The 24,600-nt window shown below is 39.1% G+C and overlaps 1 protein-coding gene across 1 annotated transcript in view; it reads left to right on the top strand.

Annotated features, from left to right (window-relative positions):
- The first annotated feature begins 2,967 nt into the window (after positions 1-2,967).
- LOC121858018 (homeobox protein unc-4 homolog) overlaps positions 2,968-24,600 on the top strand; it is a 40,211-nt gene continuing 18,578 nt past the window's right edge. The window contains 2 exon segments of the mRNA XM_042354259.1: positions 2,968-3,441; positions 14,491-14,514. Coding sequence (XP_042210193.1) covers positions 3,120-3,441; positions 14,491-14,514 — 346 coding nt within the window. The 5' untranslated portion in view covers positions 2,968-3,119.

Raw genomic sequence — 24,600 nt, 5'->3', positions numbered from 1 at the left:
GTAATGTTAATGGTTAAAAGTAATTAAGAAATATATTCACCTGTTAGAAGAATTATGACTGATAACTTAAATAACTCATTTGTATTTATAAATTACATAAGAATTATTATCTTATTTCATTTAAAGAAACATCACTGATCATCAAGTAACTTAAACCAAAATTATTAATATTTTTTAGAAGGGAAAATATAATTAACAGATCAATTAACCCCATCACAACAGGTACAGGTAAGCTACTTGTTATATTTTATTTCACTAACGACAGATGATTTTATTCAGCTCAGAGGCGACACCATATACACAAGGGGTTGATATAAAAATGAGGGATTTATTTTACTTTATATATTCTCTAAAAAAAGAAAATCCCGCCATCCAAAAACCTGAATTTAATTATAGAACATTTACCATATTTCAACCTCAGCCTACAACCCTTAAGGACATCTACCTACAACCTTCAACAACCTCAACCTACAACCCCCCCAAAACTTCTACCTACAACCTTCAACAACCTCCATTATTAGTGAGGCGAACTACAACACCCACAACCCCACAACACCCACCCACAACACCCACAACACCCACAACCCACACCCACTACACCCACCCACAACACCCCACGCGAAACTAGCTATTAATGTATATATTTTCCATCAGAGCAGCGAATGAGATGAACACACTCCTCCTCTTCCTCCCCCTCTTCCTCCTCCTCCTCTTCCTCCCCATCATAATCCTTCCTGATGAGCCAACCACATTTTTTCCCCTGGCCCTAATGAGCATCAACTCACCTAATAACCTGTGAAAAATATACCAATGCATTTTGTTCTCGGGTTATTTATTTTTTTTTATTTAACTTCAGGACTTAATACGTTTTGGTGACACCCGGAGATGGGGAGGTGGAAGTGTGATTGCCATGAATCATTATTGACAATTGGTTTTTTTTTTTTTGGATGTGATTTTGGGATTTTGTTGATGTGATTTAGAGATTTTGGGGATTGATTTAGGTTTTTTGTAGGTGAATTTGGGATTTTTTATGTGATTTGGGGATTTGGGGATGTGATTTAGGGATTTTTTTTTGTTATTTGGGATTTTTTTTATGTGATTTCAGGATTTTTTTTATTTGGGATTTTTTTATGTGATTTCAGGATTTTTTATGGGATTTCAGGATTTTTATGGGATTTGGAGATTTTCAATATAATTTTTGGATTTTTATGTAATTTTGAATTTTTTTATGTAGTTTAGGGATTTTTTGGGGAATTTTTAGTATTTTTTTGGTCTTGTTTAATATCCTAAAAAATACTCGATTTGAATTAGTTTATTTTTCCTATATAACTTTAACTAATTTCAATCAGTGGAATATCGATAAAAATACTATCAACCAATATTTATTTCTAATGAAGGAATTACAAACCTAAGCCCACAATAAATACTCTTATTTATTTTCTTGAGAATAAACTGTTTATTAAGACGCATCTACCTTAAGTTTTATCAAAGTCTGTATAAACTGTATCCGGTTATGTATTATGTATTCAGGGACTGTATAAATGTGTAAATACAAAATAAATAAAATAAAATACAGTACTTATACAATGTTGATGTTTCTTAAGTTTGGTGTATTTGTTGTAGAGGATATTTGGGAGTGTTGATGTTGTGATTTATTCTACAGTATCACACTACATAACACCATTGTATTCTTCCTCCACGTGTTATAATTCTACAGTATTTGCCCTGTATTATTATGGTATTTATATTACGTAGAGTATTACAAAAATATCTAACATATTACTTGTTTATATAAATAGTTAACACCTGGCTTTAAAAATCACATGTGTTAATTTATATTTAACACCTGGTTTTAAAAATCACATGTGTTAATTTATATTTAACACCTGGTTTTAAAATTCACAGGTGTTAATGTATAGTTAACACCTGGCTTTAAAAATCACAGGTGTTAATGTATAGTTAACACCTGGCTTTAAAAATCACATGTGTTAATTTATATAGTTAACATGTAACCTAAAATTTACATTAGTTTACATAGTTATTAAGGTATTAGTTTAAAATGATTCATTGTATTTTATATTCCTTAGTGAAATACATCGTAATATTATTTTCTTGATGGAGGCAGCAGATGCAGCCTCTAACATTACGACGAACACAATAAAATTTCGGCTCTTTTGCCCCCCTACCCCGTGCCCTCCCTCCCTCGCCACAACCAATTGCCAATACCATCATTACCAGCTGATTATCGGCCTGTAAGTACCGACCAATCAGACCGATCATTTCACTTTGTAAACAAACACTAATTGCACGGGGAATGAATCCACCCAGCTCTGATTTTAGCGAGGAATTAAGTGTAAACACCATATTTATACCTGTCAGGATAAATATTGGAGGTGAAGGCATCATTACCAGGCGACATTCTCCTAAATTACTCCCAGACATCCCCGGAGGTCGTGTCGGTGAGGACTGTGTGTGTGTATTGGTGGCCGCCGCTGTGTGTTGGGTCAGGCACTGGCTGGCTGAGGGAGGGGAGTCAGCCTGGTGGTTCTTCAAACACTCTATTCCCCCCCTTCCTTTTTTTCTTTCCCTAGGGGTGAAGACAAGTTGTAACATTTTGACACAGCCAATCTAGTGCCTATTCTAGCCAGGACCTCTCCAGACAGATCCCTCCACCGACCTTAACTACCACATTATTGATGACAACTTGACACAAAGCCCAGAAAAACTCTATAGGAACCCCATTAAGTCGATGAAATGGACACTCTAATCGAAACCCTGTTTGTCATTCAGTCGCTGTACCTCTCCTGGCCAATCAGCACATTCGGGCCTGGCCGGGCGCGTGACAGGAGCCAATCGGCGCTCAGAGAGTGCTGGGTGGGCGGGCCGTGGGCGTGGCCTGTGATAATCCCGGAGCGGAACAATGGAGAGGTGAAGACCGTAGGTGCGGCTGCCAGCTCTTCAGTATTTGTTGACAAACCGCCAACGCTGCAGCCGTGAGTGACGCTGGCGGCCAGCACGAGGACTCGCCTGCTACAGTGACTTTGGTGGATATTGTGCATGGCAGTGGAGTGGAGCTAGAGAGGACAGTGTGAGGAGCGGCGCGCAGCTTTTGAGGTAGAATGCTGCTGATGGAGAAGATGTTGCCTCACCTCGGCTACGTGCAACCCACATTCCACGTGCTGAGCCAGCTAGCACGCCCCGTGCCGCTGCCCCTGGGCCAGCAGCTTCCCCCGCTGCCCCCACTCTCACCCTTCTCCAACCACAACGGCCTCAAGCTGGGCGGCATGCCACCCAACACCCACGAGGGCGGCCCACACCCTCTTTCCTTCTCCGTGCTGGGACGCGGCAGCGGCGGCGGTTTCCTCGATCGCACGGGGGGAGACCCGAGCGGCGGCCTGCCGCCCGGCCTGCCTTCACCCTACGACCGCGACGACGAGAAAGGTGAGACGCACCACCTGTGTTACCTTGTACAGTACCTTACCTGCCCACAGTAAACAGCGTTACTGCAGGCAAAAGGCGGGTGAACGGTGAATGTGTCGTGCAGGTGTGAAGGAGGACGCCTGGCGCTGTTGAGTGCGCGTGCTGGCGTTGTTTTTGTGGTAGGATCATTATACAGTTCGTGTGACAACTAGGGCCGTGTGTTTGTGTTTGTGTGTGTGTGAGTGTGTATGTGAGAGTGTCAGATAAGGCCAGGGGTGTACACTGCCGCCCGTGGTGGTACTCATGGTAAACTGACCCTGGGTACAACAACCCCTTGAACCAGCTGTCAGTGGTCTCCTGACAGCTGGTTCAGGCTACCACATCCACCATAACCCTGACGGAGGCGCTGCAGTAGGGCGGCCTTGCTATAGACAGGCATATCAGTACTGGACACACCCCTGAGGCACACCTCTGTTGAGGCGACGAATAACACTCTCAGAGAGGCTCACAGTGCCCCCATCGTTCGGCCTACAGTATTACCGCTGATCTTCTTCATAATATTCCCCTAACGCTGCCTGCAATATTCCCATTACTTGAACCACAATACTCTTACAAGTGGTCCTATAATATTCACTATGATCTTCCAATAATATTCCCCCTGTTTACTGTTGGCTAGTCCGCGATATTCTCACTGACCTGACCAGAATATTTCCTTTATTTACACGGCAATATTCCAGATGAGTGATCCACAATATCCAGTGTTATTTAGTAGTTAATATCCTTTTTATGTACCCAGAATACTCCCCAAACTACTTATTAGATATTCTCACTAACTATACCATAATATTTCCATACAGTTATCTTTTGATATTTTTTGTTAGATAACTTTTGATATTAATTTTGACCGTCCAAATAATATTCACATCTATTGCCAAAGTAATACTAGTGTTCCTTAACCGGTAAAACACCCGTTCCAATACCGGTAATACTCTAGTTCCTTTACCGGTAATACTCTCGTTCCTTAACCGGTAATAGTTTTGTTATAGCGTCATCAGTAAATATTTCAAATGAGCAATGTTCCTTTCCGCTTCATAGGTAAATATTCCTATTAATTACCTTAGAATACATCATAAAGACGACCGATAAGTAATACTGATTCATAATATTCCTCTCAGTAGCCACAGGAATACTTATCTAACACCACTTATAATATTTACCTTAACCCTTGAGTAATATTCTCATCGGGCAGAAGATAATATTTCCCTTGCGTCTGTAGCTGTATTTCTCTTGGCTAAATATTTCTCTATTACCGTAAAATATTCCTCGTGGTTTAAGAAAATCATCTTTCACGTGTATAATACTTATCATTTTATTAATATAACTAATATGCCGGTAAAACTATATTATCTTGCTACTTTTGGGAATATTTCTCAGCTTCTGTCGGTAATCTTACTCAAAATATTACTGAGAACATCGTCATTTGTATTATTTGGCGATTGGTGGTAATATTTCTAATGGTTCGCCTATTATATAACAGCTCGCTAATTAAACACTTCTGACTGTGGCGCTAATAATATGTCTAAGAGGATGTTAAGAATAGAGTGCAGGTGGACCGCCAATTATATTAATTTAGCTGGCCCGCCAATTATATTTCTCACGTGGGTCGCTAAATGTATTTCTTAAGTGGATCGCCAAATATATTTCTCACTTGTGTCGCTAAATGTATTTCTTAAGTGGATCGCCAAATATATTTCTCACTTGTGTCGCTAACAATATTTCTTATGTGGACCGCCAATTATGTTACTGTGGACCGCCAATATTATTTCTGTGAATAGACAATAATACTGTACATCTGTGGACCGCTAATTATATTTACGTGCTCTGTGAACCGCCAATAATATTTTTGCGGACCGCCAGTATTATTTCTATGAGACACCAGAGATATTTCACCTATGGACCGCCAGTGGCTTTTTTGTGGACCGCCTGTGATATATTTGTGTTCCGCCAATTTATTTGTTCCACTAGTTGGTCTAATATTAATGTGAACCGCCAATATTATTTCTATGAACCGCCAATACTCAATAATATTTCCGTGGACAGCCAAAAATATTTCTATGGACCGCCAATAATATTTCTGTGAACCGCCAATAATATTTCTGTGGACCGCCAATAATATTTCTGTGGACCGCCAATAATATTTCTGTGGACCGCCAATAATATCTCTGGACCGTCAATATTATCTCTACGGATCGTCAATAATTAGTTTTTATTAATATGCCTATAAATATCAATTCATTCATTCAGTAATAATATTTGAGGTCAACAACCAATATCAGCATTAATTCTGCTTTAAATTAGTATTATATTATTTATACCGAGTAATTATATACTTTACCTCAAACGAGTATTTACCTGAAGGTTAGTTTATGTAATTCTTAATGAACCACTGGTAATATTTTCTAGATAAGCCGCCGGGACTATTCTAGATAGGTTAATAATATAAATACTTCTAACTTCATCGCCAAAATATTCCCGGTGGACCGCCAAAAATATCCCCTTTAGGTTAGGTTAGGTTAGCACTAATATTAAAAATAAGTCCGCTGATAATACCTCATATAGGCTGCCAATAATGTAATATCGTAGGTAGGAGGCGTATAACATTCCCAGGTCTACCGGATGCAATATTTCAGGTGAACTTGCTAATTAGTATATCTCAGGTGGGCCGCTGGTAATATTTCAGGTAGGCGGATAATACTATTCCCAGGTAGAACGGAGGTAATATCCTACAGGAGCCGCTCCGAATATTCCCTATGGTCCATTGGTCCAGCGGTAATATTACTTGGTCCAGCGGTAATATTACTTGGACCAGCGGTAATATTACTTGGTCCAGCGGTAATATTACTTGGTCCAGCGGTAATATTACTTGGACCAGCGGTTATATTACTTGTTCCAGCGGTAATATAACTTGGTCCAGCGGTAATATTACTTGGTCCAGCGGTAATACTACTTGGACCAGCGGTTATATTACTTGTTCCAGCGGTAATATTACTTGGTCCAGCGGTAATATTACTTGGTCCAGCGGTAATATTACTTGGTCCAGCGGTAATACTACTTGGACCAGCGGTTATATTACTTGTTCCAGCGGTAATATTACTTGGTCCAGCGGTAATATTACTTGGTCCAGCGGTAATACTACTTGGTCCAGCGGTAATATTACTTGGTCCAGCGGTAATACTACTTGTTCCAGCGGTAATATTACTTTGTTTCAGCGGTAATATTACTTGGTCCAGCGGTAATACTATTTGTCCAACGGTAATATTATTACTTGGTCCAGCGGTAATACTACTTGGTCCAGCGGTAATACTACTTGGTCCAGCGGTAATATTACTTGGACCAGCGGTAATATTATTTTGGTCCAGCGGTAATATTACTTGGACCAGCGGTAATACGGTCCAGCGGTAATATTACTTGGTCCAGCGGTAATACTAGTTGATCCAGCGGTATTAGCATTTGGTCCAGCGGTAATATTACTTGGTCCAGCGGTAATATTACTTTGACCAGCGGCAATATTACTTGACCAGCGGTTATATTACTTGTTCCAGCGGTAATATTACCATTTTGGTCCAGCGGTATATTACTTGTCCAGCGGTAATATTACTGGTCCAGCGGTAATACTACTTGATCCAGCGGTAATAGTAAGCGGTAATATTACGTCCAGCGGTATTATTGTTTGACCAGCGGTAATATTACTTGACCAGCGGTTATATTACTTGTTCCAGCGGTAATATAGTGGACTTTTTGGTCCAGCGGTAATACTACTTGGTCCAGCGGTAATACTACTTGGTCCAGCGGTAATACTACTTGGTCCAGCGGTAATATTACTTGGTCCAGCGGTAATACTACTTGGTCCAGCGGTAATACTACTTGGTCCAGCGGTAATACTACTTGGTCCAGCGGTAATACTAGTTGGGTTACAAGGAATACTTTCCATCTGGGCCAGCGGTACTCTCGCTAACGGGTCCCCCAAATATTTCCTTCCTGACGGTATTATTTCTCCTGATGGGAGTGTAAGGGGCGGTGGTCTTGAGGCTGCGTGCGAGGGCTCTGTCTATCTGTCTCTACCCGCGACGGAGGGAGACGTCTCTTCCTCTCTATTTAACGGAGGAAAGTCTCTCTCTCTCTGTCTCTCTCCCTGACGAAGGACAGTTCCTCCTCTCTCTACCTGACGAGGGAGAGAGATGTAGGGGACAATGGGTGTATCTTTCTCACGCCCTTAGTATACAGTGCCTCTCTCTCTCTCTCTCTCTCTCTCTCTCTCTCTACTGAAGGGAGGTCACTCAACCTGACGGAGGCAAGACACTGACAGCTGGGGTCGTTATACACTCCTGTTATATTTATGAGTCTGTCTCCATATATTTACGTCACACTATCTCTAATGTATATCTCTCTCTCTCTCACTCAGTACATAGAGAGAGCAAAAATGTGTTCTATCAAATATATGCGTATTTTATTTTTCAAAGTTGCTCATTTGACTATAGACACATTCATTGCTGTACAGACCTTCCTCTATGTATGAATATTTATCGGCTGTGTATGTCATCAATATATAGATATGGTTATGGTGTTTAGTAGGTGAGGTCGTGAAGCAATAATAATAATAATAATAATAATAATAATATAATTACAATAATATTAATAATAATATTAATAATAAAAGTAATAATAGTAATAATAATAACAATAATAACAATAATATTAATAATAATATTAATAATAAAAGTAATAATAGTAATAATAATAATAATAATAACAATAATAATAATAAAAATAATAATAATAATAAAAGTAATAATAATAATAATAATAATAAAAGTAATAATAATAATGATAATAATAATAATAATAAAAGTAATAATAATAATAATAATAAAAATAATAATATTAATAATAATAATAATAATAATAATAATAATAATAATAATAATAAAAGTAATAATAATAATAATAATAATAATAAAAATAATAATATTAATAATAATAATAATAATAATAATAATAATAATAATAATAATAAAAGTAATAATAACAATAACAGCAATAACAATATAAATAGCTCACAATTTACTTCAGAGAATTACCACGTACACAATAACACAGTTAACCACGAGAAAGAACAAAACACGGACCACTATAACTAGATTTACCAAACACAACTCTCTCAGTGAGTGTCGAGGCGCGAGAAAAAAACACACGAAAAAAAAACAAGCTTCTCTCCATCATTGAGTCCGTGTGTGAGTGAGTCAGTCAGGATGGGCATTCGTAGAGCTAAACGACGCAGGTTAAATCCTTCCCTCGATCCCAGCAGCATATCTGTAAGAGGCCGCTGGAGGCAGAGATTGTCCACTATACTACGCAGCACAGCCAGGCCAAGAGACCGTCCCGGGTAACACTAAGAAAACCTCTCACACACACACAAGGCGCCTCTCAGGAGTAAGCCATCTCAGATACGTTAATTGAGACATCACCTGTGAGGGGCAGAGGAGGTGGTGGTGAGGGGTGTATAGGGAGGAGGAGGGTGAGGGGGAGGGTGAGGGGTGAGGGGGAGGGTGAGGGAGGAGGAGGTCCCCGCTGTGCCTTTGTTGCCTCTCCTCCGACCTGGGCGGAGGAGAGGCACGGATGGATAGATGGATGAAAGGGCTGGTGGATGGATGGATGGATGGAAGGGATATGTACTGAATGGAAGAGACAAACGGGTGAATTGAATTGACTTATGGATGGATGGATGAAAGGGAACGGATGATAAAATGGATGGCTGGATGGTGGGCCAGATTGATTCTAGGGTTGGGTTGATGGATGATAGTGGATTGAGAGAGAGCAGATGGTGGACGGAGGAGGATAAAATGGCTGGGTAGAAAGTCCATTACAACAGATGGAAGGATGGAGGTGGCACGATGGACAGATATGGTTGGAAGGGTTGCGTGATGGATGGATATGAATAGAATGGACGGGATGATGGATGGATGAAGAGGAACTGAGTGGATACAGGTGTGTTGATGAGGCTAGATGTAGGTGGATGAGGTGAACTGAGTGGTGGATGACGGAGTATAAGGTGAATGACTGATTGAATAGTGAATACGAGGTTACATAAAATGGTGGATGAAAATGAAGTGGATGAAGGTGGATGAGTGGAAGAGGATCGTCATCAACTCCACATTGTAGGTTATAGATTAGTTAAGGAACCTCACCACCACCACCAACACCACCACTATACCTCTACCACACCCTCCATCTCCTTCACCACCACTACCACATCCCTACCACCACTACCACACCCCTACCACCACTACCACCACTACCACACCCCACCACTACCACACCCCTACCACCACTCTACCACACCCCTACCACCACTACCCACACCCCACCACTACCACCCCTAACTCCCCCCACCTATCACCTCCAAGGGCTGGTTCCTCGAGAAGATTACACCACATAGCCTATTTTTGTGGGACGACTGTTCACCGTTCCTCAGCTTGAGTTAACCAGTTTGGCTCGTTCTTACCCTTCTACCCTCTTACCCACCTACCCACCTACCCCTTCACCTCACCTCACACACACCACAGGTAAGCGTACAGTACAGGGACCTTGAGCGAGTACACCTGAGCCATAGAAATTTAACCATACAAACACAAAGTCGTTTCATAATACACCATTAATACACTAACCTAACCTATGCCTAACCTAGCCTAGCCTTAACCTAACCTAACCTAGCCTAGCCTAGCCTTAACCTAACCTAACCTAGCCTAGCCTCAACCTAACCTAACCTAGCCTAGCCTTAACTTAACCTAACCTAGCCTAGCCTTAACCTAACCTAGCCTAGCCTTAACCTAACCTAGCCTAGCCTTAATCTAACCTAACCTAACCTAACCTAAGCTAACCCCCCGTAAGTATAAGTTAGAGGCACAAGGGAGATATTTTAAGTGGCAATAATCTTTCACTTCATCTTTACATCGACGCCGCTAAAAATAAAATAAAAATTACGTAATAAAATAAACTTGTCATTTATACACAGACGTTACCTGATACTTAATGATAAATGGTGATTAGCGTCTGTAGTTAGTTAGATAGTTACAGTTATTAATTTGTATTTTTTCTTAAAGTAATATATACTGTATGTGTCTTTTGTAGAATAGCGTTTATTATTATATTGCTATTAGTTTTTTCTATTATTACTATTGTTACTATTATTCTAAACACTATTAATCACTATTATTTTCACCATATTCTATCACTCTCTGGCCTCAAATTTAACTTACTTAGTCTTTGAAAAATATTAACATGACAATAATCAGTAATTCTCCCGGGTCTTGTATATAATGACAGGTATATATCACAGGTATATTTGACAGGTAAATAGACAGGTATATTTGACAGGTATATACGCATAATGTTAACAGCTTTTTCCTCTCTTAATTTTACATCGCTGAGGAGCGTTTATATGGACTTATTGGCTTTGTTTATTTTAACGAATTGTCGGGCGGATGTTACTTAGCGTTACTTAGAGTTACTTGGCACCATTTAGCGTTACTTAGAGTTACTTGGCACCATTTAGCGTTACTTGACACCATTTAGCGTTACTTGGCACCATTTAGCGTTACTTGGCACCATTTAGCGTTACGTGGCACCATTTAGCGTTACTTGGCACCATTTAGCGTTACGTGGCACCATTTAGCGTTACTTGGTACCATTTAGCGTTACGTGGCACCATTTAGCGTTACTTGGCACCATTTAGCGTTACGTGGCACCATTTAGCGTTACTTGGCACCAACGATCGTTAACTTCGGTCGTTTAGTTGACTTCAGCGTTGGGAAGCGTTAACTAGCGCCACCTCGCGGAGTCTTAAGTCATCAGTCATCGTTTATGTCAGTTTGTAATGGTCAGCGTTACCGAGTGTCAGTTACAGTTAACTTAGGTTGACTCAGCGTTACTTGGCGTTAGCTGTCGTTACTCATAGTCACTCTGACTCGTTACTTATCGTCCCTCAACGCTCAAAGGAACTCCCCATTGCTACTTACATGGGCTAGCGTCACTTTTCGTCATTCATCGTCACTCACATCAGCCAGCGTCACTCATCGTCATTCGTCACTCATTCTCAGCTAGTGTCATTCATATTAACTAGCGTCACCCTTCGTCATTTGTCGTCACTCACATCAGCCAGCGTCACTCATCGTCACTCCTACACTTATCGGTCCCTCATTCCTCGTCCAGTAGCACATACACCAATGGTCTTACGCCTTCATCTCGGCATTCACCTAGTCCCTCACCTAGTCCCTCACCTAGTCCCTCACCTAGTCCTCACCTAGTCCGTCACCATCCCTCACCTAGTCCGTCACCTAGTCCCTCACCCATCCGTCACCTAGTCCCTCACCTAGTCCGTCACCTAGTCCCTCACCTAGTCCGTCACCTAGTCCCTCACCTAGTCCCCTACCTAGTCCCTCACCTAGTCCCTCACTTAATCACCTAGTCCCTCACTTAATCACCTAGTCCCTTACCTAATCACCTGGTTCCTCACCTAGTCCGTCACTTAATCACCTAGTCCGTCACTTAATCACCTAGTCCGTCACTTAATCACCTAGTCCCTCACATAATCACCTAGTCCCTTACCTAATCACCTACCCTCACCCAGTCCGTCACCCAGTCCGTCACCTGTCCCTCACCTAGTCCGTCACCTGTCCTCACCTAGTCCGTCACCTAGTCCGTCACCAGTCCCTTACCTAGTCCCTCACCTAGTCCCTCACTTAATCACCTAGTCCCTCACTTAACACCTAGTCCCTTACCCACCTGGTTCCTCACCTAGTCCGTCACTTAATCACCTAGTCCGTCACTTAATCACCTAGTCCGTCACTTAATCACCTAGTCCCTCACTTAATCACCTAGTCCCTTACCTAATCACCTGTTCCTCACCTAGTCCGTCACTTAATCACCTAGTCCCTCACTTAATCACCAGTCCTCACCTAGTCCCTCACTTAATCACCTAGTCCCTTACCTAATCACCTGGTTCCTCACCTAGTCCGTCACTTAATCACCTAGTCCCTCACTTAATCACCTAGTCCCTCACCTAGTCCCCACCTTAATCACCTAGTCCCTTACCTAATCACCTAGTCCCTTACCCAATCACCGGTTCTCACCTAGTCCGTCACTTAATCACCTAGTCCCTCACCTAGTCCCTCACCTAGTCCCTTCCTAATCACCTGGTTCCCACCTAGTCCCTCACCTAGTCCCTCACCTGGGCTCACTAATTACATAATTAGCTTATAACAGGTGTCGACTCCTCCCTCTTGTGTTATTTACTATAATTTTATTTCTCCCGGATCTATTAATGTAATTTTTCTATTATTTTAATGCACACACACACACACACACACACACACACAGCACCACACACACACACACACACACAGGCACACACACACACACACACACACACACACACACACACACACACACACACACACACACACATACACACAGGCACACACACACACATACACACAGGCACCACACACACACACACACACACACACACACACACACACACACACACACACACACACACACACACACATACATACACACAGGCACACACACACACACACACACACACAGGCACCATACACACACACACACACACACACACACACATACACACACACACACACACACACACACACACACACACACACACACACACACACACACAGGCACTCACACACACACACACACACACACACACACACACACACACACACACACACACACACACACACACACACACATGCTCTTCTTATTTAAAGTGAACCTAACTACTGCCAACTATCTAACAAAGGTACTTCAAGTCTTAACTACTAACGAAGGTTCACCTCAAGTAATTCTGTTATTAAAGTTATATAAACATTGTCTTAATTCACTTGAGGTATATCGTTTATTTGTAAACAAAATTTATTGTAATATGTTTGTATCTTTTAATGTACAATATTTATTTTCTTCTTTAATACTTTCTTGAACATTTTGTAATATTATAATACTTTTTGATACTTTGTTTATAATTATTATCGTTTTAGTTTTGTATGATTTTTTTTTTTTAATTTTGATTTTTGTTATTGAATTGAATTTGTTTCAACATTATATTTTGTTTTCGTCATATATATATATATATATATATATATATATATATATATATATATATATATATATATATATATATATATATATATATATATATATATATATATATATATATATATATATATATATATATAATTTTTTTATTTTTTATTTTTTTTCCATTAATCATATTTTTTAAAGATTTTTTGTATCGTGTGTAGTATTTTTCACTTCCAACATTACCCGTTTCACTTACAATCCTCACCGTTTCACTTACAATCCTCACCGTTTCACTTACAATACTCTCAGTTTCACTTATCACACTCACTGCTTCACTTCACTTCATTTCCTCTTTTTTTTTACCTGACTAGAAATGACATCGAATTACGTTAAGTATCCCAGTGTGTTAAAATTCAGCTCCATTTAATTAATGTTTTAACACGGGTTTATGAGTTTCCGCTCCTGTTTTAACACTAGTTTTATCCTTGGTTTATTTTTATACTACTGGAGGTTTTAGGTGTGTTTTATTTTCTTGTTATGTTATCGTTCGTGTGTTTGTGTAAAATAGATTTGTAGGAGAATTTTTGTCATTTTTAAAATTTTCTTGTTTTCGTCTTGTTTTTTTTATTTTTCTGTTTTTTATTCTTTAGCTTTTCGTTTTTTTTGTATTCTATCTTATATCTTCTTCTTCTTCTATCTTCTTCATCTATCTTGTTCTATCTTCTTTTTCTTCTTCTATCTTCTTCTATCTTTTATCTTCTCCTTCTTCTTTATATCTTCTTTCTATTTTCTCCTATCTTCTTCTTCTTCTTCTTATCCTTCATTGCATTAAAAAAATATATCATAACAATACTTATTTTTTGTCTTTAACTTATATTTACATTTTATATATGTTTTTCTATTCAGTTTCCTGGTTCCGGGTTCTCAAAGGTTCGTATATTCAATTTTCCTCGTCACTGAAAATGAAATAACGCTTCTTACTTGGGCTGCCTTCACACATAACACGAGAAACGCCTTCAAAATGACACTAAAATTACACTGAGACTCTATACCTTAACTAGATACATTCACTTAGCACCAGTTAGGAGACAAAATTTGCTAGATACGATCACTTAGCACCAGTTAGGAGACACAGTTAGCTAGATACGTTCATTTAGCACCAGTTAGGATATAAAATTTGCTAGCTACGTTCACTTAGCACCAGTTAGGATATAAAAATTTGCTAGATACGTTCACTTAGCATCAGTTAGGAGTCAAAATTAGCTTCTTTCGTTCATTTAGCACCAGTTAGGAAACGAAATTAGATAAATATGTTCACTTAGCACCAGTTAGGAGACAAAATTTGCTAGATACGTTCACTTAGCATGAGTTAGGAGTCAAAATTTACGAGATACGTTCACTTAGCACTAGTTAGGAGAAAAAATTTGCTAGATACGTTCACTTAGCATCAGTTAGTCAAAATTCGCTTCTTGCGTTCATTTGCTTTTCCAGTTAGGAACGAAATTAGATAAATATGTTCCCTTAGCACCAGTTAGGGACAAAATTAATGAATACGTTCACTTAGCACCAGTTAGGAGACGAAATTCACTTCTCACGTTCACTTAGCACCAGTTAGGAGACAAAATTCACTTCTCACGTTCACTTAGCACCAGTTAGGAGACAAAATTTGCTAGATACGTTCACTTAGCACTAGTTAGGAGACAAAATTTGCTAGATACGTTCACTTAGCGCCAGTTAGGAAACGAAATTAGATAAATATGTTCACTTGGCATCAGTTAGGAGACAAAATTTGCTAGATACGTTCATTTAGCACTAGTTAGGAAACGAAATTAGATAACTATGTTCACTTAGCACCAGTTAGGAGACAAAATTAACACTGAGACTCTACCTTAACTAGAAACGTTCACTTAGCATCAGTTAGAAGAGAAAATTAACATTAATAACCTTTGCTAATCCGGGCGAGGTTTTAAATTACACCTTAATTACCCCGAAAACTACAAAATACACTGTAATTAATCCACTAAACTGTCATTTAAATTAGTTATATGTTGTTCTACTTTACTGTACTTTACTACATAGATTTTATTGTGTCAAATTTATCGTTATCTTTCTTTGTTATTTTATCTTGTGTGTGTATGAATGTATAGTGTATTTATTATTAGTTGTATTTTCGTATTAATGTAAAAATTAATCAATTGTATTTTTTTTTTTCATTTGTTAATTATTTTAGTGATTTTTATTCTTCTCTCTTTCCTGGACGAGAGAGAGAGAGAGAGAGAGAGAGAGAGAGAGAGAGAGAGAGAGAGAGAGAGAGAGAGAGAGAGAGATCCGTTGCTCTCTCCTCTGTCAAACGAGATATAGAGACCAGATAGACAGACAGACAGACAGACAGATAGACAGACAGATAGACAGACAGATAGACAGACAGACAGAGGAAACAATAATTAATACAAACGGGATATTTTATTTTCCTCTTTTATTTTCCTGATTCAACACCTTTAATTATTTTATGAGACTTATTATTTTCCTTATTATTCCCACTTTTGTTTCCACTAATTATCAAGTTTCTGGTTTTTTTCTCGTTGTTTATTTCATAATTTATTGTTCGTTTGTTTTTCTTATTGATGTTTTTTTTTTAAGAGCGATAAATTGTGTGTTTGTTTCGTTCTATTATTCACGTATAGAGGGATTGATTGGTTGATTGGTTGGTTGGTTAGTTGATTGGTTGGTTAGTTGATTGGTTGGTTGATTGGTTTACTGGTTGGTTGGTTGATTGGTTGGGTGATTGATGAATGGTTGATTGATGATTGGTTGGTTGGTTGGTTTACTGGTTGATTGGTTGGGTGATTGATGATTGGTTGATTGATGATTGGTTGGTTGGTTGGTTGATTGGCTGGTTTATTGGTTGATTGGTTGGTTGTTTGATTGATTTGGTGATTGGTTGGTTAATTGGTTGATTCGTTGGTTGGTTAATTGGTTGATGATTGGATGAAGAATTGATGAAATGACTGACTGATTGACTGACTGACTGACAGATTAATAGAGAGAGAAAGTAATCAATTTCTACATAATATATCTCTTAAGTGTTAACGAGGTGATTCAACACGTTAATAATTCTCTTTAAAAGTCGTTCGTTGCTTGACTTCGCTGTGGTGGTCCGCCATAACGAATCGTAAAGGTATCGTTGTGGTGCTGCGCCATAATAACGAATTATCATATACAACGATGCTGAGTATTACCTTAGGTGTTGTGATATAACGAATTACATAAAAAGAGGGTGGGTTTTTTTCGTAGGTTTTAGCGAAATAGTGTAACGAATTAGGTTAGGTTAGGTTAGGTTACACCCATTACGTTCATATCCAGGTTACATAAGAATGGCCATTTTACAAACACACACACACACACACACACACACACACACACACACACACACACACACACCAACTAACTCCTTCTCAAATTACAAATGAAAAACAATATGTTATGGACCTGTCAGCCATTGCACACTATAGGCCTATACGTCACATCTATACATACATCAATGAACACTATACAGGTAAATCATGTTGTTTACCTATATTATATACAGGTAAATCATGTTGTTTACCTATATTGTATACAGGTAAATCATATTGTTTGCCGTTCTGTACAGGTAGAATCAATCACCTAAGATAAGTAAGTTATCTGATATCGATAAATTATGGCACACGTGTTATTATGTAGTATTATAGGTGTTGTTATTAAACGGGTTATAGTGCTGATGTTGTTAATGATAATATTATTAGTGTTTATAATGATGGAAATATTGCTACTGCTGCTGCTGCTGCCACGTATGATAATAATAATAATATTAATAATAATAATAATAATAATAATAATATTAATAATAATAATAATAATAATAATACAGTAATAATAATAATAATAATAACAATAATAATAATAATGATAATAATAATAATAATAATAAAAATTTTCTCCTGATGGTACTGTTCATTTTATATAATTGTAATAATAGTAATGATTAAAATTATATATGTAACTATAACGATAATTTTCTATGATGATAATTACTGTATTTTTGTTATTATTACTAATGTTATTTTACCAGTAGTATTTATATTGTATTGATATTGTTTTATTGTTTCTCATTCTTTTAATTTTATCATTAACATTACTATATTCTTTTATTTAATATATCTAATATTATTATTATTATTATTATTATTATTATTATTATTGTTAACGATATTAATTTGATATTCATAGACAAACAACTTTATAATTTTCGAAATAATATGAATCTAGATTGAAATAAAACTCTGATATAAATTTTCTACATTAATCTAAATACCCCACGAAAATATAATATAATTTTTGATTCAGTAAAAACAGTAGTGAACATTCTTTTATTAATTTACCGTCTTTATGTTATCAAAGTGTTCCTAGATCACTAAGATATCTCAGATGTATGGGTGTTAGTGTTTATAAATGACGTCGGAAGAGATGAGTCAAATGCCTTTATGAAACTTTCTAATTTACACCGAGCTTCAAGAGGTCATACCACCCTACAGAAAAAACACTATGGCGCAGAGATCATCGATATAGTGACGTGTTTATAGCGCCTTTAACATTCCATCATCACCATTACCTCACTCCCCATCTGGTACACATTGTCCCTCCATAAACTCTTCTACTTCACCTCAATTTCATGGAGACGTTCCCCCCCCCCCCCAAAAAAAAAATTATACCACAAATGGACTAAGACTGTTTATGGGTGGTGATGTTTGTGTTGTGTTGGTTGTTTACGTGGTGAAGTAGACGACATATGGAGGTAGTAGTAGTTGTTTACCTTGGCCAGGGAAGCTTCATTATGTGCAGGTGAGTGTGTAAAAGGAACATAACCAGTTGTTTACAAAGATGAATATTTTGTTTGTAGTGTTTCCATTATTACATCAAATTGTAAAAGTATTAAAACCAAAATTAAATGTTGGAAAAATTAATTAGCACGACATTGCTGTTAACGAAGGAACTAGACTGTTAGATCAACTACGAATATATTCAAAATAACAAACTTGTGTCTCATCAGTGTTTCTCTCTCTCTCTCTCTCTCTCTACTCCTTTCGTGATATACTGAGAGATAATGAGAGATATAATCCTTCCTACATCACTACGACACAATTCCCTTCATACAGCCTCACTTTTATTGTCCATTCAACCCGTCAAAACGCCATGAAATTTTAACTATCCTCCCTTTGTTGATACTCCTGCGCGCGCATTGTTTGGCGCGTCGTGGGTTACCATGGTGATGATGACGTGGTGGCCTCAAAGCTTATAAAGGGAAATTTTCTACAGCTAACTTCACAGTCTGTCTCTACCGTCGCCGCCGTAAACATATCCGCCGGGGCAGGGTTTTTACCATTGTTTTTATGGTGGTATTAGTGATGGTAATGATACGCTACTAATACTACTAAACTCTTCGGTAATAAGACTACAGATAATGATGGTGATTATAGCATTGTATTAGTGCGACTATCAACACTAATAATACGATGAGTAATTTGTAATACAGGGAATAAGAATGATTAAGGTGGATTATTATTATTATTATTATTATTATTATGATTATTATTATTATTATTATTTGTTATTAATCTTATTATTGTGTATATAGATATTTACCCTAAAAATAAAATAGGGAAATCTACAAGCATTTCAGGTATGGCACAACACCTCCTACCAGGTAATAATAATAATAATAATAATAACACCAACAATAATAATAATAATAATAATTACAACAATAACAGTAACAATAATAATAATTACAACAATAACAGTAACAATAATAATAATAATAATAATAATAATAATAATAATAATAATAATAATAATAATAATAACAACAATAATAATAATAAAAACAATAACAATAATAATAATAGTAATAATAATAACAACAATAATAATAATAATTATTATAATAACAACAACAACAACAACACTCCTCGGTCTCATCATCCGGGACTATAAACGTGTTATATAACTCTTCCCTCCAGGATGATGGTGTAACATTTAACTGCTTCTCTAACTCTATAAATTACCATCATTATCGACTGTAATCTCTCCGCAAATACTCACAATTAACCATATGCAAAACTCCCATTTAATGTAATTCACGTCACGAGGTTGTAGTCGCTTGTAATTTAGTCGGGTTGTAAATCTTATAAGAGGTTGAGTTGTTAAAACCAGGTTATAACATCATTGTCTTTCGTCCGGTTTGTTTACATCTGCAGTGTAAGAAGCTGTGTGCGTGTGTGTGTGTGTGTGTGCGTGTGTGTGTGTGCGTGCGTAATATGAGGTAGATACGGGTACACATTAAGAAAGACATTAACGTCACTACAGGGAGCGACAAGTCTCACTAAACACCAACAGCAGAGGTTAAAGCGTGAAGGCGTCGCTGTACGGACAAGGAGGCGCATTTTAAAACGCGCGCTGCATCGTGTGGTTAAAGAAGACGCATCACGGCGGATTAAAAACTGCGCACGAAGAAGATTCAAGGTCTATTAAGCAGGTGTGGGCGCATGGTTGAGATGTCACACTCCACGGTTGATCAAATGCACTACACGGTTGCACATCCTGTTTCCACGACGCTTGTGTTTATGTTGCAAGGTGGTGGTAGTGGTGGTGTAAGGGTGGTAACATGGGTAGGAGACGTGGTAGTGGTGGTGTAAGGTGGTAACAGTATAGGAGACATGGTAGTGGTGGTAAGGGGAACACGGGTGTGTGGGTAGTGGTGGTGTAAGGGTGGTAACATGGGTGTAGGGAGACGTGGGTAGTGGTGGTGTAAGGGTAACATGGGCAGGAGATATGGTAGGGTGTTAGTGGTGGTGGTGTAAGGGTGGTAACATGGGTGTAGGAGACGTGTAGTGGTGGTAGTGTAAGGGTAACATGGGTATAGAGACGTAGTGGTGGTAGTGGTGGTGTAAGGGTGGTAACATGGGTATAGGAGACGTGGTAGTGGTGGTAGTGGTGGTGTAAGGGTGGTAACATGGGTGTAGGAGACGTGGTAGTGATGGTAATGGTGGTGTAAGGGTGGTAACATGGGTGTAGGAGACGTGGTAGTGGTGGACCTCTTACCACACACACCCTATACGATCACTCTCATTTTTCCTCCCTCCCTCCACTCTCCTTCCTCCTTCCCTCCTCCTTCTCTCTCCCCTATTGTCCTCCCTAGTTTGTATTCGGTGCCGCGCTCAGTAACGATAGTGGCTGTCAATATATCATCGTCGGTATAAACTCTGTGAGGATTTACGTGTACGATAACTTCTCTCAAGCGCGACGTCTGTCAGTTTGTTTTTCTAGCTACTGTGGAATGAACAGGAACCTGATGATCTCGCTAGGTTTATGAGTACTTATCTCCAGAGTGACCAATCTAACCCTTCCTACCCTCTCCTTCCTCCCTCCTCCTCCTTCCTCCCTCCCACCCACCTACCTGCCACCCCCTTCCTTCCGACCATCACTACCTCCGGGCTATTCTTCTCCTCCCCCGGGTGTTGGTGTGTACAAAGTGTCAACTCACTAGTCTGCCAAAAGGTTTCCTGCGTCTTTGGGTGAATTTATAGCCTCTGTTAGATAATGCTTCGGGCTTACTGACTTTTATCATTCACTGCTATTATGTTTGTTTGTGTGTGTGTGTGTGTGTGTGTGTGTGTGTGTGTGTGTGTGTGTGTGTGTGTGTGTGTTGTTATGTTAGGTTACGTTAGGTTAAGTTAGATTAGGTTACCATTAGGGTGGTTAACATTAAAATTAAATAAACTAGGAGGCACTAATCTTCAGGTGATGTAAGCATCTAATAGCCACAGGGGGCGAACACAGAAAATAACCCAAGTCTTCCTTAAACTGACCAACCAACTTAAAAGGTGTATAAAGACATGATGCAGACGCGATAAAGACGCTCCTCCTGTAAACACTAGCATCACCCCTACTCACCCCTGCCTCACCCCTGCCTCCTCACCCCGCCTCTCCTCGACCTGAAAATTACTTCTTCCTCCAGCTATGAACAGTATACCCGCTGGTGTCAGTCTGGCTTCAACATAAGAAACTAAAATATAATTGGATTACCTGAAGATTAAACACACTAACTCTAACCCAACTTAACTTAACCTAACCTAACCTAACTCTAACTTAACCTAACCTAACCTAACCTAACCTAACCTAACTCTAACCTAACCTAACCTAACCTGTATATAGTTTTCTTGCACAAATTGAACACGTGTCTTTGTTGTCATTCATCCTGTGGTGGTGTTCGTCTTGGTCATTTTTGTCTGTGGTTAAGAAACACACCATGGATGTTTATGTTGTTGTTGTTGAGCTAGGGGAGAGGATAGAGGGAGGAAAGGGGAAAGAGGAAATAGGGAGGGACAGAGAGAGGAAAAGAGTGAAAAGAGAGAGAGAGTGACAGAAGGAAATAAGAAGATCAACTCAGAACAACACATCACATAGAAATTAAACCAAAACTGAGAAATATTATAGAAAATCCCAATATAATTACGTAATGCAGAGAAATATCCAGGTAAGAACAGGTGGAGAAATGAAACACCAGCATTAGTAATAGTTTGGAGAGCATAATTGCAATCGTACTTGAACACCTTAATTCCCCTCAATGGTATAAGAGGTTGGTGTATCCATTTATAAGGCGGGTTGCGGGTGGGGGATAATTAAGTCGAACCAGCATACTTTGATGGTGAGTTGTCAAACCACTGACCACTGTTGCCTTATATTGAGATAATGTGAAGTCTGGTGTTTATACACCGTCGAGTCATCCAGGGTCAATATGTTTGATGATATTGTGTTAATTTGACTCTTATTTTGCCTTCTACCTCCTTATTTTATCCCTTTCCTCTCCTCTTCCCTCTTTCCTCTCTTCATTCACCTATCTTCGTTCTTTTCCTCCTTACCCTCTTCCTCTCTTCATTTGCTTCTTTTCATTCCTCTTCCTTCTCGCCTTCCTCCTCCTCCTCTCTTTATTCTCCTTCCAGTCCATTATTCTTCGTTCCACTTCCTTCTCCAAATTTTCCTCTTCCCATATCTCATCCTCTCCTTTTTCATCCCTTCCCGTCTATCTGTACCTCCCAATCTCCTCCTTTCTCCTCCTCTTCTCCCTCTTCCATCCCCTTCCCGTCTATCTGTACCTTTCCCTCCTCCTCTTCTCCCTTCCATCCCCTTCCACCTCTTTCCCTTCACACGTAAACACAGACAAACAATCAGATTAAACAACCAACAACAAACAACGAAGCTGGTAAAGGTAAACAAACAATAAACGCCACAGCTGGTGCAGGTAAACAGCTGGTGCAGGTAAACAGCTGGTGCAGGTAAACAGCTGGTGCAGGTAAGTCATCACTAGACAGGTGGTGAACTAACGAACACACTCATCACACTCAAAGAACACACTCAACGAACACACTCAACGAACACACTCAACGCACTCACTCTGTCACTCCATAACACAAAAGACATGAAGAACAAAGTATTAAAAATCTCAAAAAATAGCCGAAATAAATTGACGTTTTTTGTGGGGTTTTTATGCCTTAAAGAATAAATTTAATGTTATTTTGGGGAAGTCATTTCATTTTATTTATTTTATTTTTCTATTTTTATTTTTTTATTTATTTATTTATTTTGTTTATTTATTTTTTATTTTTGACCTTTTGACCTTCCTCCACATGTTGGTTCAGGTCTAGCTATGTAATTATGCCACTTAATACGACAGCCCACAGCCAGATCATGGACAATGGCTGTTAATTACCAGATCCTTAACAGAGCTGGGGGGTGGGAGGAGGATGGAAGAGATGGAAGAGGGAGAAAGTGGGGGTTGGTGAAAAGGTGAGGGTGGTGATTTTTGTCTTCTCCTCTCTCTCCCCTTCCATCTTTCCTCCTCCCTCATAACCTACCCCCTCTACCCACCACCTAGGGCTATTTCACAGGTCGTTCTACTAACTACCGTCTTGTTTGCTCTTCTTGACCAAACATACGATTTAATTAAAAACAGGACAATTATTATTATGTTAAGAATCCAAGTAGCCGCTGGGTGGTGACGCATGAGGGGTCGTAAGTCACCTGGAAACATGTGTTATTACAAGGTGTAAAGCAGTTAACACACACACCCGAATTATACTCGTAATCGCGTGTAACGTCGACACCGGAGTACAACCGCCCTAACATATGACAATATCTACCCCCGGCCTACGAGACGCTAAGGGGCGGGGCACTTTCTTCGTTTACCTGGAGACTGTGTGTACCTGTGTGGTGATGTTTGTGTACCTGTGTGGTGATGTGTGTACCTGTGTGGGATGTATGTGTACCTGTGTGGTGATGTTTGTGTACCTGTGTGGTGATATGTGTACCTGTGTGGTGATGTTTGTGTACCTGTGGTGATGTTTGTAACTGTATGAGGTACCTGTGAGTGTTTGTGCACTGTGTGATGTTTGTGTACCTGTGTGATGTTTGTGTACCTGTGTGGTGATGTGTGTACCTGTGTGGTGATGTGTGTACTGTGTGGTGATGTATGTGTACCTGTGTGGTGATGTATGTGTACCTGTGTGGTGATGTTTGTGTACCTGTGTGGTGATGATGTGTACCTGTGTGGTGATGTATGTGTACCTGTGTGGTGATGTTTGTGTACCTGTGTGGTGATGTTATGATGTTTTAACTACGTTTTAAATAGTAATGGGATCATGTGAAGATTAGGCACCCTAGCTTATTTGACCTTAGTAAAACCATTCTAGAGCGTTAGGTTAGGTTAGGTAATCTTGAGGGGGAAAATGGTATGATGGTGACACACACACACACACACACGCACACACACACACACATATAAACGCACAGACGGTAAAGTGACGCACACACCCTTAAGCACAGCCCACAAGGTGCTGTATATCACGTGGTGTAGAGTCTCACGCTGTGTTAACAAGTGAGGCGGCAACAGCGACTCGGGCACAAGAGGTGGTAAATTTT

This window comes from Homarus americanus, unplaced genomic scaffold (assembly GCF_018991925.1).
Source record: "Homarus americanus isolate GMGI-L3 unplaced genomic scaffold, GMGI_Hamer_2.0 scaffold53007, whole genome shotgun sequence".
NCBI classification, from domain to species: Eukaryota; Metazoa; Arthropoda; class Malacostraca; order Decapoda; family Nephropidae; genus Homarus; species Homarus americanus.
Note: the sequence above shows the minus strand (reverse complement) of the source record. Positions and strands in the feature narration are given on the sequence as shown.